At 44.5% G+C, this 15,255-nt stretch overlaps 2 protein-coding genes across 10 annotated transcripts in view; one reads left to right on the top strand and one right to left on the bottom strand.

The window, feature by feature from the left end:
• Nucleotides 1–7,002: 7,002 nt before the first annotated feature.
• On the top strand, nt 7,003–9,574 carry SFT2D3 (SFT2 domain containing 3). The gene has a single exon (XM_053918546.1). It carries the CDS (start codon nt 7,021–7,023, stop codon nt 7,660–7,662), a length of 642 nt encoding a protein of 213 aa, XP_053774521.1. The 5' UTR covers nt 7,003–7,020; the 3' UTR covers nt 7,663–9,574.
• Nucleotides 9,575–10,771: 1,197 nt separating this feature from the next.
• The window catches only part of WDR33 (WD repeat domain 33), a 92,160-nt gene continuing 87,676 nt past the window's right edge, over nt 10,772–15,255 (bottom strand). For 7 of the 9 annotated variants that reach the window (XM_045203053.2, XM_045203054.2, XM_053918542.1 and 4 more), the window contains 4 exons: nt 14,359–14,522; nt 14,170–14,262; nt 13,238–13,453; nt 10,772–11,418 (listed from right to left, as the gene is read on the bottom strand). In XM_045203053.2, the coding sequence (XP_045058988.1) occupies nt 11,189–11,418; nt 13,238–13,453; nt 14,170–14,262; nt 14,359–14,522 (703 nt within the window). In that variant the 3' untranslated portion in view covers nt 10,772–11,188. Of the gene's footprint in view, nt 11,419–12,764; nt 12,898–13,237; nt 13,454–14,169; nt 14,263–14,358; nt 14,523–15,255 lie in introns of all 9 variants that reach the window. The other 2 variants (XM_045203055.3, XR_006656753.2) reach the window with 2 other exon arrangements.

The raw sequence follows: 15,255 nt of genomic DNA, 5'->3' as shown, positions 1-15,255 counted from the left end.
GAACAGTTTCGCTTTCTCGTGAACCGCGATCTCTCTCAGCTCCCAAAGCTCAGCCAGCCAGCCCATGGTCCCTGGGCTGCACAGGCACTGGGCCGCTCCAAGGACTCCCCACCCACCCACAGGGCTTTCTCTACTGTATCTGGTGTGCCAGTGACATCAGGCCACTCCCTGCGTGGGGCTCACATGCCAGGAGACTCACCACCAGGTACCACATCCTGTTGTCTGGCCACCCAACCAGGTTCCCCTTGGGAGACCCCAGAGGCTCCTCCATTTCCATACCCTACGAATCCTACCAACTACACCAATTCTCTTGTAGCCTGTCAAGGCCTGGCAGGTTCATGGGATTCAGGCAGAGGGAAGAATATTCACGGAGCTGCTGGGATGTCTGACATGTCTTTATTCAAGGGTGGGCAATTCACACATGCTGCGAGCTGCGTTTCTATCTGCATGTCTCATGTTGTGGTCCCTGCTCCCCAGCGTGGCACCCATCCCCTTGTGTGTCTCTTATCATCATCACCCCCAGCAGGGAGTCCCTACCTGTTTAAACACTAGAGGGGAACAAAGCTAGAAAACTGCCAGAACATTATATAATCCTGTGCATATGAGCCCACTTCATGTTATGGGAACAGTTTATCAGACCCAGTCTCAAGACTAGGAGAACACTGGTTATCAGGCTCCTCCAAGGCTACTATGGGAATGCTGTTCCTCTTAGTTACCCAGACACCTGGGCGAGGAAGTCAGACTGCCTCCACTTACCCTACACAGTGTCTTCCACGAAGCCTTCCATAGGTGAAGGTTTTCTTTTGAGGGGGGGAATTTTTTTCTCTGGTAGAAAACTCCTGCAGGAGCACCCTCATGCTGACATGGGACAATCTTCCTCAGAACAATTACCCACCACCCACCCATCCACCCTTGAGGGGAAAACCACCCTGCATATCTTAATTAAAGGTACTTGATCTCAACCAAAAGAAGCAAAGTCCAAACCTAAGTGGGCTTCATGAGCAGTCTGGAATAGAAACCAGAGGGCAACCAGGTCCAGAGCACATGCTAGTCTGTCACTGCTCAGCCAAAAAGCAGAGACAAGGATTGGATTATAATTGCACTTTTAATATGAGACTACCAGTCTGAGAAGGTGGTGGGTTAAAACCCTAACACCCACCTTACCTTGAGTTTTCAGAAACCAGTTTATATAGGGGAAATGAGGGAATTGGGGAGGGGGAAATTCTAGGGGGAGCACAGATGTGCTGTTTCTCTTGGGAGGGGGAGCTGAAAGGGGAGATACACAGCTTCTTTCCAAGCTGGCGCCTTTGTTCTGGTGTTCTCTCTCCACTGGCGTGAGAATTCCTCTTCCTCCTGCCACGCAGCACCCCCCCCCCTCCCTAGCCCCCAGGCCTGTGGTTTTCGGCCAGGGAAGTTATGTATTCTCTGGTTAGGGAGGAGAGGTATAAACCATTTATTCTCAAGTGTCTTTGGTTAGGGGAGATAAGGTCTAGCTGGCTGTAAATTGCTCAAACTGTTGGCTTTAATTTTCTCATTTGTCTCCCCATACCAATTGCCCAAGAATTTTCCTAGCTTCTTACTATCCTGTCTCAGAAGCAGTGAGCACAACAGGCTCTGTAGGTGTTAGTGAACAGCAAGTGAGGTCCTGCTGCCCCACTGCCACCCTCTAGGCAAAATTCTGAAGGCAGAGGTTTGGCGAAAAAGGAAAGGTGTCTCTATTCAAAAACTACACAATTTTGGAATAACAGCTCCACATGCAAGTAAGGCTGAAATCTTTTTAACTCTTACCTTTCAGCTTTTATCACTTTAGCCTATCAACAAAGGCTAAAATCTTTACCTCTTGAGTTCCCCTATCATTCCCCCATTAGTGTTTATCTTATTTCTATAAGGTTAGTTTACAAACTAAAACAACAGAAGATGCAAAAGCTACACAATTTTACAATGGCAGGCTTCTGCCTCAGAGCCTGTCCCCTCTAGAACACCCAAAGAATAACCCTGCCATCATCTGCCAGGCTGGCCCAATCCTAGCCTGCACCCAGAGTTCTTTCTCCCATTTAAAATATCACCCTTTGGGAAATGCAGACAGCTACAGCACAATCATCCAGGCATCCATGAGAAAGCAAGTCTCTGCCTTCCTTCTGTTTAAATCTTCCAGCCCATAATTCCATGTGCACTGGAGGTGTTCAGCTTTTCAACCCTTTTCAATACTGTCCTAGGCTGTTTAGCATTTCCTCAGGCAACCTCCTCTTATGCCCCTCCCCAGGTTACTCCTCCTCAGTGACCTGATCAGATCTCTCTGTATCATAGCTATTATGCCCAGTCCCATGGGATGCCTGTACATGAAGCTGAGGCTGAGACAGGCTAGTCAGCCAGGACAAGCAGAATAGGAAAACTGAGACAGATAGTTAAACAACCAGTCTGCAGCCAGCTAGTAAATCCTATCTTTCCTAAACCAAGGACATGTAAATGATTTACATTTCTCCCCAACAAGAAGGTAAATAGCTTAAATCACCCTACTCTGAGAGATGGCAGAAATCCAATTTAGTGCCATTTGCCAACCACACCCAAAGACAGGTGAAGTTAAGGGAATAAGTCTCATTTTGGTGCATCAGCATAAAGCTGATGAACACTACTGAGATCCTCCCCTGATGCAGACACCACCTGTAGTTCCACAACTCTGTGGCTGAGACAGACAAATTCACACTCACACCGAGTTCTTTGGAGGAAAAGGGACAGCATGGCCACTCTCTCAAGGGGAGAGCGCCTAGGGGAACCCCGGCCACTCTCTCAAGAGAAGAGCGCCCCAACTCTTGCCTTGACAGGCTTTGATTTCTTTTCTGGGCACATTATACTGAGGATGGCCCCTCATTTACCATGCACAGGTTCGCTTTAGGTGGTTACTTTTTACAGAAAACAAAGGAGAGGATGTTACTAATTACATCAAAAAAGGATATTTGCAAATGTAAAGGGAAAAGTGGTTGAACTGGTTACACTCCTCACTGGAAGGTTTAGCATAGATTTTAGGAAGTTACTTTAAAGGTATGCAGTAAACCTTGCTGCCTCAATTCAGGGTGAGGGAATTTTAGCAAAAAGCAAGTCTCTAAGTGGCCTAGGTACAATGCAGGCCTGATTCCCCACGGGAGAACCTACCCATGGGCATGGGTCCTGTGTGTTGGACCTCACTTTCCACTGGCCTTTCCGAGTGGGAGGTGGGCCCACGCCACACGGAATGGTCTCCTACACTCCCCAAGATCTCCCCTAGACTTTCAGCCTTTAAAAACCCCTCAAAATGAATGTCTCAGCCCATGCTCTCCACCTCAAGAGCAAGCCCACACCTTTCCCTTCCCCCTCTTCTGCCCCCTCAGGCATGCATCTCCTAAACCCTAAGGTACCCCATGAGGCTTGCAACCAGGGAGCAATGGCGGCAGCAGCTCATTCCAGGCTAACTGCCTAAACCTGTCTCCAAGGCCCCCATTTCCTCTGACTTCTTAGTGAGTCAACCCAGTCCAGCCTAGGCTCATTTCCCCCACCTAAGTCCCTCTCCTGTTGCTGCTTCTAACCTAGGCCCTTCCTTGTTTCACTGTCCCCAGCTTTAATCAATGTCCTCTAAAAATCACCTGGACTTGTGCAGTGAAATCTTCCCTGCACGAAGTCAAGAACCCACACACTACCGGCCAGCCCTAGGCAGGCCTGCTCAGGGCCAGGTCACCTTTCTGGTCACAAGGCCACTTTACATTCCCATATCTGACAGCAGATATGTTAACCTAAAAATAAAAGACCAAAGTGAGACTCAGGGTGAGGGAATTTTAGCAAAAAGCAAGTCTCTAAGTGGCCTAAATTTTATTATTTTAAATAAAATAAGCATTTATTCTGAGATTCAAATAATGTCTGGGAAGCACTGAGTTGGGCAGAATTGCAACTGGCCTTCCAATTAGGAGGCAAAGGTAAAGGACATTTATGAAAAAGGGAAAAAAATTACATCAAACACATCATCATAGAAGGCATTTCTATAGGTGTGAATAAACATAGTGGCACTAATTCTAAAGAACTTTCTTAATTTTCAGTCTGATAGTCGTAATATCTGCTTTCTTGTCCTCTTTGCAAACAGTTCTTTGGGATACAATGTTGCTATAGGCTCAGTCTAAAGGATATTTTGCCCCATTTGAACAGCAGCTACTGCTCCATTTTACTTTATTATTTTTTTTTTAAGATTTTATCTATTTAGTTTTAGAGACCGGGGAAGGGAGGGAGAAAAAGGCGGAGAGATGCATCAACTGGTTGCCTCTCGCACAACCCCCACTGGGGACCTGGCCCACAACACAGGCCTGTGCCCCGACTTGGAATCGAACTGGCAACCCCTTGGCTCGCAGGCTGGCACTCAATCCACTGAGCCACACCAGCCAGGGCTGTTTTTTAAATCTGAGGATATATTCGTTGATTTTACAGAGGAAGGGGTAGGAGGAAAGAAAAACATCAATCAGTTGCCTCCTCTACCTGCCCCGACCAGGGATCAAACCCGCATCCTAAGTATGTGCCCTGACCAGGAACCAAATCCATATTTTTGTGTACAGGACAACACTCCAACTGAGCCACCCTGCCAGAGTTCCCACTTCATTTTAAAATGGCTCCATTTATCTCATTCTTTGAAGTACCAAAAAAAAAAAGAGAGAGAGAGAGACGGAACAGGAGCAAACAAAGGAGATTTGAAATGGTGTGACTGGTGTTGGGTGCTGTCCTGGAAGCAATGTGTTGGATTAAAGAGGGTGAGCAACTGTGTGAAATATTCTTGGAAGTTTAAGGAGGGTAAGGTTTGAAACTTTCACTGGACTGGGCAACGGAAGTATTTGATGACTGTCAAAAACAATTTTGCTGGCACAACAGAATGAAGTGGTTCAAGGGACAATGGAGGCAAACAGAGACATTGCGTATATAGACTCTTTGAATGAAATTTGCTGCAGTAGCTGAGGGAAGTAGGGCCAGGAAAGGGTTTTTATTATTATTTTTGGAGAAAGATATTATCTGTTATTCCACCCATTTATGTATTCATTGGTCAACTCCTAAATATGCCCTGACTAGGGATGGAACCCACAACCCATTGCAACAATGCTGCAACTGAGCTACCCAACCAGGGCAAGAAACTGTTCTAGTATGTCCTTCTATCAGTGCAGGAATCCAACCAGAGCAGATTTCTGGCTTTATACCTATTACCAGGGAAGCCCTCTTTATATAGAAGGAAGCTCACACCTCACAAACCTGCCCTATCACCAATTTTTTGGGTGATCTTGGGTATGTTATTTAACTTCTTGGTATTTCAGTCTTCTTCATCTGGATACTGAGCAGAACAATCCATCTTCCATCTCACAGCTGTATAAATGACTAGATAATATCGTATGCACCACCATTCTACTTTGTCTCTGTGATTTGACCTAAGTACCTCTCAAGTGGAATCATACAGTATTTGCCTTTTTGTGACTAGCCTATTTCACTTAGTATCCCATGTCTTCAAAGTACATTCATGTTGTATGTCAGAATTTCTTTCCTTTTTAACACTCAGTAATATCCCATTGTCTATACATACTACTAGTCATTCATCCATGGATAGACACTTGGGTTGATTATACCTTTTGGACACCATGAAGACCCTGCTTTAAATTTTTTTCCTTTTTTTTTTTTTGGTTATTTTTAGAAAAAAAGGAAGGAAGAGAGGGAGAGAAACATCGAAGTGCGAGATAAACAATCGGTTGACTCTTGCAAGCTCCCCAGCTGAGGACTTGGTCTGCAACCCAGGCATGTGCCCCAACCAGGAACTGAACCAGCAACCTTTCAGCTGGCAGGCGGGCACTCAACCCACTGAGCCAATTAGCTAGGGCAAATTCTTTGAATATATGCCCGGAATAATTATTACCAAGTCACATGGTAGTCATATCTTTAATTTTTTGAGGAGCTGCCATACTGTTTCCACAGCAGCTGTACCTTCTTATACTCCTACCAATAGTGTATAAGCATTCCAATTTCTCCACATCTGACCAAAACTTTTTTCTTTATTTTAGTCATCTTAATGATTTTGCTCACAGTAAGTGATCAGCATGATCACTATTATCAAATGAAGGATTACAATCTAAAAATGAAACCAGAGGATATGAAAAGGAGATTTTCACACATGCGCCCTCAGGAAAACAAAACTAAAGAAATGAGAAAGTGATTTCCAGGAAGGGTCTGACCTACAGAGACCGAAAAGTACTTCCTACCGATGAATATTGTCAAGAAGCTCTTCCTGTACACAAGCCAATGAATTTACTGCTTAGCCCCCTGCTAGACTTCCCCCGCCTTTTCAACCTCCTTGCCAATAAATACAACTTACCCAAACTCTCAACAGATTTGCCTGTAGCTTGTTAGTTTCCGTCTCCAGTCTTGCATGTCTGAACTTCTTTAAAAGTTACTTATTAATTGCAAGTTAGCACAGTTTTAGAAATACAGCGACCCCATGTACTCTTTACCCAGTTTTCCCAATTGTAATGTCTTGTATAACTACATAGCACACAACCAGGATACTGACATCCATAAGGTCAAGATACAGGCAACACAGGAGTACCTCTATGATTGCTAGATGATATGCTGCCCAAATCACAAGTGATTTAATAAAGCCAATTACACGTTCAAATTTATATCAAAAAAAATGAAGATACCAATAGTTCCATCAAGAGTCCCTCACCTACCCTTTTATAGCCACACCAACCCCCGCCCCCAACCAATTTTTAATGCTGACAAGATTTACTCAGGCCCAACGCCGCTCACACCAAAGAACAAGATGCGGCGCTGGGAGGGTAAAGGCTGACAGACATGCCAAGCCTCCTGCCCAGGCTGTGTAGAGAGCACCGAGTCTACACAGGGTTAACCTCAGCCTCCAACGCGGGCCGCATGCCCCACCCCTTGCGCTACAGCCCGACAACGTCGGTCTAGGGGAGAGCAGCTCCCGTCACGACCACAGAACCGGAAGTGAAATGCAGCTCTCGGTCCAAGATGGCGGACATCCACCGCGAACTGCAGGACTACCTGGCGCACGGGAAAGCGGGCGGACAGGCGGCCACAGAACCGCAGCTCATCGCGGAAAAGGCAGAGGAAACCAAGGCGGGAGACGGAACCGTAGGGCCGTGGCTAGCCCTGCGCTGGAAGTGGGCGCGAAGCACCAGTGGGCCCGAGGCGGGCCCGGTGTGTCCGCCCAAAGTGACGCACGCGCAGCAGGTGGCGGCGAGCGGCGTGTGTCTGCTGCTGGCCACACTCTGCTTCAGCCTGGCCGCGCTCTACGCGCCAGCGTTGCTGCTGCGCGCCCGCAAGTTCGGGATATTATGGTCGCTGGGTTCCGCATTAGCACTGGCTGGAGGCATGATCCTGCGGGGCGGGGCGGCGTGCCGGCGTCTGCTGCGCTGCGAGGAGGCGCCATCGCGGACCGTGCTGTTCTACGTGGTGGCGCTGGCCGCTACGCTGTACTCGGCGCTGGGTTTACGCAGTACGTTCCTCACGGCGCTAGGCGCCTGCGTACAGGTGGCCGCACTGTTGGCTGCCTTGATTGATCTGCTTCCTCGAGGCGCCAGCACTGCACTTCGCTTAGTGCTGGGGCGGATGGGCTCCAGTGCCGGCATCGTCAAAACGCTGCCGGTATGAGAACCCGGCGCCAACGCCCTGAGCCAAGGACCGCAGCTGCCAGCTCCCAGACCACGCAGGCAGAGACCGCCTTCATCGTGCCAGCCAATCTGTAGACTCGGGGCGGCAGATACGAGCAGTTTCGAAAGATCAATTTCAGCTTTTTCTTCTACACTCGGTAGCTGGTGCTCTGAAAATGAGATTTGGTTATTGAGTTGGTGATATGCTGTGAAACATTTATGATGAGTTGCTTTTGCATTAACCGTGGTCAATGTAAGACCACAGTAAATGTAAACTCACAGCATTAAAAAAATGCCTCTAATTAGCTGCCCTTTTGACTTTTCTTAGGTTTTTCTCTTACCTTATATTAAAAATCCAGTGGTAGGTTGTAGTTTGGATCAGCTTGTTTTCTTTGGCTGTTGGAAATTATTTTCTCTTCAATGTTAGGTTGACCCATAATAGTATCGGTTTAAACATGAAATTTAACCACCGGATTTTTTTAAGTATTTTAGTTAAAGAGACTTTACCTCAGGGTGTTTTTTTTTTTCTTTCTTTTAACGAAATCGTAAATATTGTGCCTTATAAAGTTAGAGGAGAAGTGTACTAACAACGAAAGCGATGGACCTAAAACCTGTATTGATAGCAAAAACAAGCGATAGACTTTAAAAGGACATGCTCTGCCCCAAGAATCACGGTTATCTAGTAAGGTGCTGAAAGATTCCTGGGCAGAACTGTGGTGAGGGACCCCTGGGATAAAGAATTCTACATCCAGAGTTCCCATGTTTGATGGAAACCAGTCTAATTAAAATTCTTAATTTTATTATCTGCGTTTTAAACTAATTTAGACATTGTAAGCCAATCCTAATATAATGTAAGATGCTTTTCGTATCTAATTGCCAAATTTCCTTCTTTTAGATTCAGCACTTACATGACTTCATTGCACACCTTAATTTACTGCCACAAGTATGGGCTGAATATTCTGATGAGTCCATAAAACTTTGTATGTTGTCACTAGTTATGTATTGACTAGAATGTAAAATGTACTTAGAATTTTAAAATTGTTTCATTTGTTCTCAGTTCACATCAAAATTACTTGAAGAGCCAAACCTCAGATCTGTTCAATCACCCATTTTCAGCTAAGCTTGAGGACCACTTTTCTGTAATTGGGTTGTACAATTTGAAAATTGTTCTCTGGGGCTGGAGTCCAGCATTGCCTAAATAGTATGTCAGGCAGGAGTAGAGCACTGCTTCTTCATTCAGCCTCAAAATTTATGAGGTCCTGATGGGTACTACAGTGACCAACATCCACGGGAGACTTACAGGCTACTTCATGCACCCACTTTCCACAGTGGTCTTTAAAAATACTGCCTTCTTCCTGGACCAGTAAATATGGTTACCGCCCTCAAAAGGAAAAACCAAGAGGGTGTTTGTAAAAGCAAATGCAGTTTTCAGGGAGTGACTTATTTAACTGTAAAGTCTTGTGCAATTGGCTGTTCTTTCTACCCCCTAGTTAAATCTCTTCATTCTAAATTTCTTTAGAATTTTCACAACGGAAGGTTTTACCATTTTAGCACATTTTTATGTTGATGTTACTTCTAAAAATTGTATTCCCAACGTTTTCTCAAGACTTGAACACTGAAAATCTAGTTTTTGTAATACTCAAAGCACAACATATTTTGACAGTGATGTTTTAAAATGTGTATCTCATAGGTATTTCATAAATATATAATGTTGACATTTCACTTTTTTGTAAATGAATTCATATTTAAAATGTGATCTAGTTATCTCCTTACTGAGGTACTGTGTTTTAAAGTTAAACCCTAAAATATTAAGATGATAAAGTTTCTTACCAAATACATCTCAAAAGGGAGCCTAATTTTGATCAGGGTTTGGTCTCTGAATCCCTTTTCAGCTTCAGAATTAATGACATCTTCTTTTTAAGATGTACTAGTGGAGGGCTAATGAAGAATATCCACAAACCTAAGACAATCTTGAACTTCTTTCTAATCGTGTTACAGAGAGGTGCTAGTAATTAAGATGTCTTTAACTTAAAAGTAAAGTGAAAGTTATCCACTTGCAGTTTATAGGTTCTAATACCCGAAAAAGCAACATGATTGCTTTTCTCTCTGCAGAAATAACTTAGCTTTTACCATTTTTTACATTAATAGAGCGCCAGTTAAGTTTTTTACATACTGTCCAACTATCCCTTAGAAAACAGATTTTTTCTAAGCAACTACTGAGACTTCCAGTGTTAAGTGTGCGAGGCAGACTTGTCTTTAATGCAAAACGAAACTGGCAGTGTTAGGGACACTATGGACTTACCTTTGAATAATAAAAGCTTTCTCCCTATTTAAAAAAGTAAGGGTCACTATAGAGAGTATTATGGCGTTATCTCAAACTGAACTTTTGGCACCCAATCCAAACTGGGCCAAATGTATTTAAAACTAAAGTAATACATGTAGACATGAACTTCCTGGCTTACTTTAGGTTAGGACTATCCTCTGCCTTAAACGTTGGTATTTTCACAGAGCTAGTATTGGAAGAAAGAAATTATTGAAGTTTTGCAAAATTATTTCAAACATTTTGGTCCAGTCTTCAATTTAAAGTTTGTGAAATTGATTTACAGTAGACAAAAGGATACATGTTAATTTCTGGCTTGCATCAAGTTCTAGTCAGAAACAAGGCAATTCAAAGTCTAAGGTGACTACTAGATGTACCTAAGGGAGAACCCCTACTTGGATAACCAGAATATTTTTTTCTTTGGAGTGTACTTTCCCATCTGCCAGAGCAAAAGGTTCACAGATGAAATTAATTTAGATGACTTAGGCAGGGGTGTCCAACCTGCAGCCTGGGCTGCATGTGGCCCAACACAAAAGTCATAAATTTACTTGAAACATTGAGATTTTTTTGTGTGATTACATGTTGCAGTGTATTTAATGTGTGGCCCAAGACAACTCTTCTTCCAATGTGGCAACACAGACGCCAAAAAGTTGGACACCCCTGACTTAAGAGATTTCATCAAGTATGATCACAAGTATAAGCACTAATTGTACACCCTTCAACCAACTGGATGCAGTAGAAACTAAGGATTTCCTTAAGGCAAGCACTTCACAACTAGTTGTTTTCTGTTAATTCTTGCATAAATCACATTCTGTATTCATACAAAAACAATGTTTTTTTTTTCTGACAAACTGTACATATAGAAACAAATTTCCAATTGGACGTGAACTTAAATTTGTGGTGGAGGTGCTTCTTGTCTCCTGATACTTTAAAAAAAAAAAAAAAAATTCCAGCTTCTATCTTCACAAAACAATGTAGGAGCTGGGGCAGTGAGGGTGTACAGGACAAAAGGCCAGCTACTCTCTGGGTGGCCAGCAGCAGTCTCTTCATCTTGAAGACCTCATTAGGGGCTCCTGGAATTCAGCTGCCCCAGAATAAGAGTTCAGGGCTACAAGGTGCAGGTTTCCTTTTGTTTCTCTTGGTAAGTCCACAAGAAGTTCTTAAATACTGTCCAGAGATGCGGAGGGGTACTCATTCCCACCACCTTCTACCGACCCCTTCCACCACCCCTTGAAGCTCCTCGCCTTGGTGGGCCAGAGTTCATGTTACTCCCCCTACCCCAGTTATTGCCACTCCGGACCCCTCTAGAAGGGGTACCACTGCCTGGAGGGCCCCCAAAAGGTTCATCTCTGTGGTATCCATCATGGTGATCTCCATCCAAGGAGCTGGAACGGCCAGACTTTGGCACTCTTTGGGAAGGTCCTGGGCCCCCTCGGCCTGAAAGGAAACATTGATTTCACATGTGACTTTTTAATAATCAGACTATTGATAACCCCTGGTATGAACTTTTGTTCTGTGATGACAGAAGAACACTTCTGGGTCTTTCTTTAATACAAAGTTCTGACACTAGCATTAGAAGCACAAAAAGTGCCTCCACCATCTTCTTGACCACTGTCTCATTCCCATCCTGGCTTGTATCCATGCCCCTCCACATCACCTAGACACATGTTCCCCAAGGCTTTATGACAGAGACAACAGGAAGCCAAAAGATAAAGATGGAGCACCTTCTAGAAGTCCTGGATACACTAGGTCATTTCTCTAATCTATGGGAGGTGTATCTTCACCCTCCTATGCCACCAGAGGTATTTTGAGGGAAGGTCTGAAAAGCACTAAGAAACTTTGGAAGCAACTGTCATGATGGTAATTACAAGTAAAACAAGTGCTTACTTACCCCACAACTGTGGTACTTTTGATTTCCTTTTAAATAGTGAAATAATATATTTCTCGAAAAACAAAAGCATAGCAATAACACTAGCTTTCAGAATGATTTCTCCCAAGGATAGTTCATTTGTTCCAGATTTGGACACAAACTTTACTTTTTAAAATTCTCATTTAAAAAGGTTTTTTTCTCATGAGATGATAGGATTTGGCTACATCTCCCATAATGCACTATCAGAAGATTATTGACAACTTTATTTTGTCTTAAATTTTTGAATGGAATTGAATCCAGTTAGGATGAAGAGGTTAGGAAAGCTAGCCAAATGAATAATTTTGGCTTCTTTTCTTACAAAGTGAAAGCCTAGACCCATCAGAAGGTGTAAGGGCAAAGAAATCATCAGCTAGGATGTAATTCCCACACTAGCCATGTGGCTGCAGTCAAGGACCTACAAGTGTGTCCTGAGTGCCCATACAGACCAGCAACAAAATGTGCTTGGATGGGGAGGTCTCCTGGCGACATGAGAATTTCTGAGGGATTTTGTCTGAGAAGAACCAAACAACTGTCATGAACAAAAGCCAGAACTTTGTCAGGGACTCAGGTTAACTGGGGAGTGGGCACAAGTTGGAGCCCATGGGCAGTTGTTCCAGCAGCCTCCAGACCACAGCACATAAGCAACAGCCCAGCTTAACCTGAGGCCGGAATTGTAGCTAGCTGGCGTTTGGCGGCTACAGCTCCTACCTAAAAGCGCTGCATCTAAAGTAAAGATCCAGTTTCAAGATTTAGAAATAACCCTATTGCCACCACCTGAAAACAACTCTTTCCAGACAATGTTCCCCAAAGTGTTCGTGACTATGGGTACATATAATGTTCCTTCCAGGCCCATGCTAAAAAAAAAAATGCAAACCTGGAAAAGGGCACTTCCATCTGCCACTGATGAGACCCTCCAGGGCTCAGAGCAGCCATCGGTGGAGCACATTTGCCAGGTAGAGCAGGAAGTCTCTCAGAAAGTACCATCAGCAGAGACCGTGCTGGGCACCCTGACAAAGAGCTGAATTTGAACAAAGCAGAGATTCTTGAAAGCGAGTGGAGGACACTGAGCTTGCAGTCAGAAGGGAGAGCTCTGACTGGCTGTGGGGTAAACCCAAGCAAACTGCATTTGTACCACATTGGGGAACATGTGCCTTTACAAAGCATAAGCCCTGGAGACTAGAAATGGAGAAAGGACCTTGACGCCCTAGGAGGGGGTAGGTGGAACAGGCGTACCCTGGGATGGGGCTGGCCTGGAGATGAGGCCTCCAGTGGCCCCTGCAGCCTTCTTGGCAGGTCTATGGCCGGCGTCCACAGCTCTCAGAACTGGAATCACTGGCCTCCACTTACCTTTGCCTCCTCGATCCTCAGAAGGACCCCCTGGGGCTTCCATTTCTCTGTGCTCAGAGGTCCCTGGTCCATCATGCCAGGGGCGCTTTCGGGGTGGCAGGGATGCCATGTCCATGCCTTGGAGGGAAGAGGATCGTTCTCTTCCAGCTGGGGAATGACCATCATGAGAGGGATGATCCGGGCGGGGAGCATCACGAAAATGTTCATGACCTGGTCCTGAAAGAGAAACATAGATGGATAAGGCTAAGAATCTGACAGTCTCATATTAGAGTGTGACCTACTGCAGACGGAAATTATATTGTTAAGAATAAATAGCAACTTGAGAACCAACAATCATTCATGCTAGAAACACTCACTTGCTGAATAACTGCCAGGTGTAAGTCACACCGTGAGTACATTAAACAAGTCAAGGTTAGAAATTGACATACCACTTCAAGTAAGAGGCAGGTTAGGTCCAGAAAAGTGGACCTCAAACTTTTTAGCCCCAGGAGTTCTTTGGAGTGCTTCATGTATGAGAGCTATATCTAATAATATTTGATTATTATTAGAGACTTCACTTATGAGAGTTGTGTCTAATAATATTTACCATACTGGCAATGAAGACTGAGAAAACTAATTCCCTTCACTACAAAACATTGCAGTGAAAAGAATGCTATTGTTTCATATTTAGATATACCCCTTTATAAATGTCTGCCTCATTTATAGAGAAATGAGAAAGAAAGTTGGATTCTGCCATCTGTTTCTGCATTCAATCTCTAATCTCCTGTGACAGAATGCTGTTGGGTGAAGGTTGTGAAACAATCCATTCTCAGGTAGAGATGTGAGTTGGAAAAAAAGAGGAGCTGGTGGATTTGGAGGAGCGTCTCAGGCCCCCAGGGGTCCTTGAGCTACTTGTCTTGAGTTACCATAAGCCACAGGCAGTTCTTCCTTACCTGGCTCTCTGTTTCCATCCCAGGAGTCTGGTTTCCTTCCTCCTTCAAAACGGGGAAACTCATCAGGAGTGGGAAGTAAACCCTTCCTTCCTCCTACACGATGGAACAAAACAGACTATTTCAGGTGTGCTCCCAAACATTTACCTCTCCATCTCTGCTCTTCCCAGAGCCAGTGTCCTTGGAGCATACCTCGTGGGGCACCTCTGCCTCGTCCTCGGAGATCTCTTCCGCGGGCAGCTTCGTCAGAAGCATCAAAACTCTCCTCTGGACCAAAGTCTTCAGGACCAGGAAAACCATCCCTGCCTCTTGGGGGAACCCGACCTTCATGTCTTGGGGGGGCTCCTCTTCTGAAGCTGTGAGGAAAAACAGCAGAATGTCCACCCAATGAAACACCTTCTAGTTCATGTTTCAAAGAAGCATTTAAAAATATGATACGTTAAATGGGAGAAAAACAAGTAAAACTACATTGTTTAAAGTACACATTTTACAATCCCAATATTACAGGCAAAAACAGGCAGGAAGGAAACATATCAGAATGTAGGATTATTTTCATTTTCTTTCAGGCTTTTAGGAAAAATAGTAGTGAGCATGTTTTAAGTGCTAATATGTCAAGTGCCTTAAATGTATTATTCAGTCCATTTCATCCTCATAACCACCATATGAAACTACTACCATAATTAACTCTCTTCTCCCCATGAGTATAACAAGGCACAGAGAGGTTGAGTCACTTATTTAAGGACACACCTAAGTGTTCACATTTGAACTCAGCCAGTCCCACCCTTCAAGCCCAGGCTCTTTACCACTGCCTCCCAAAGGTTTTCATTATCATTTAAATTTTTATAACGAATACTTGTATCACCAGAAAAAAGGAGAGTATAGATTCATGTCTGCCAACTGTTCTAGACTTGTTCTGGGGCATCTATCCTGCCATCTGCTCTGGCCCACCCCACAGTCTCTACTCAGGGGTGACTACGGACTTCCCCAATGGGCCCGTCCCACAGCTGACTAGGCATCTGGCTTATGGTCAGGCTGGTGCCCTGGCAGGTGAACAACTTCACTGTCTCTCAGGAATTCTGGACCAGGGAA

This window comes from Desmodus rotundus, chromosome 2 (assembly GCF_022682495.2).
Source record: "Desmodus rotundus isolate HL8 chromosome 2, HLdesRot8A.1, whole genome shotgun sequence".
Classification (NCBI taxonomy): Eukaryota; Metazoa; Chordata; class Mammalia; order Chiroptera; family Phyllostomidae; genus Desmodus; species Desmodus rotundus.
The sequence above is the reverse complement of the archived record's forward strand: the minus strand, read 5'-3'. Positions and strand labels throughout refer to the sequence as shown.

Excerpts from the sequence above, each read along its gene's own strand:
- SFT2D3 (XM_053918546.1), top strand. The coding sequence starts at position 7,021 with ATGGCGGACATCCACCGCGAACTGCAGGACTACCTGGCGCACGGGAAA.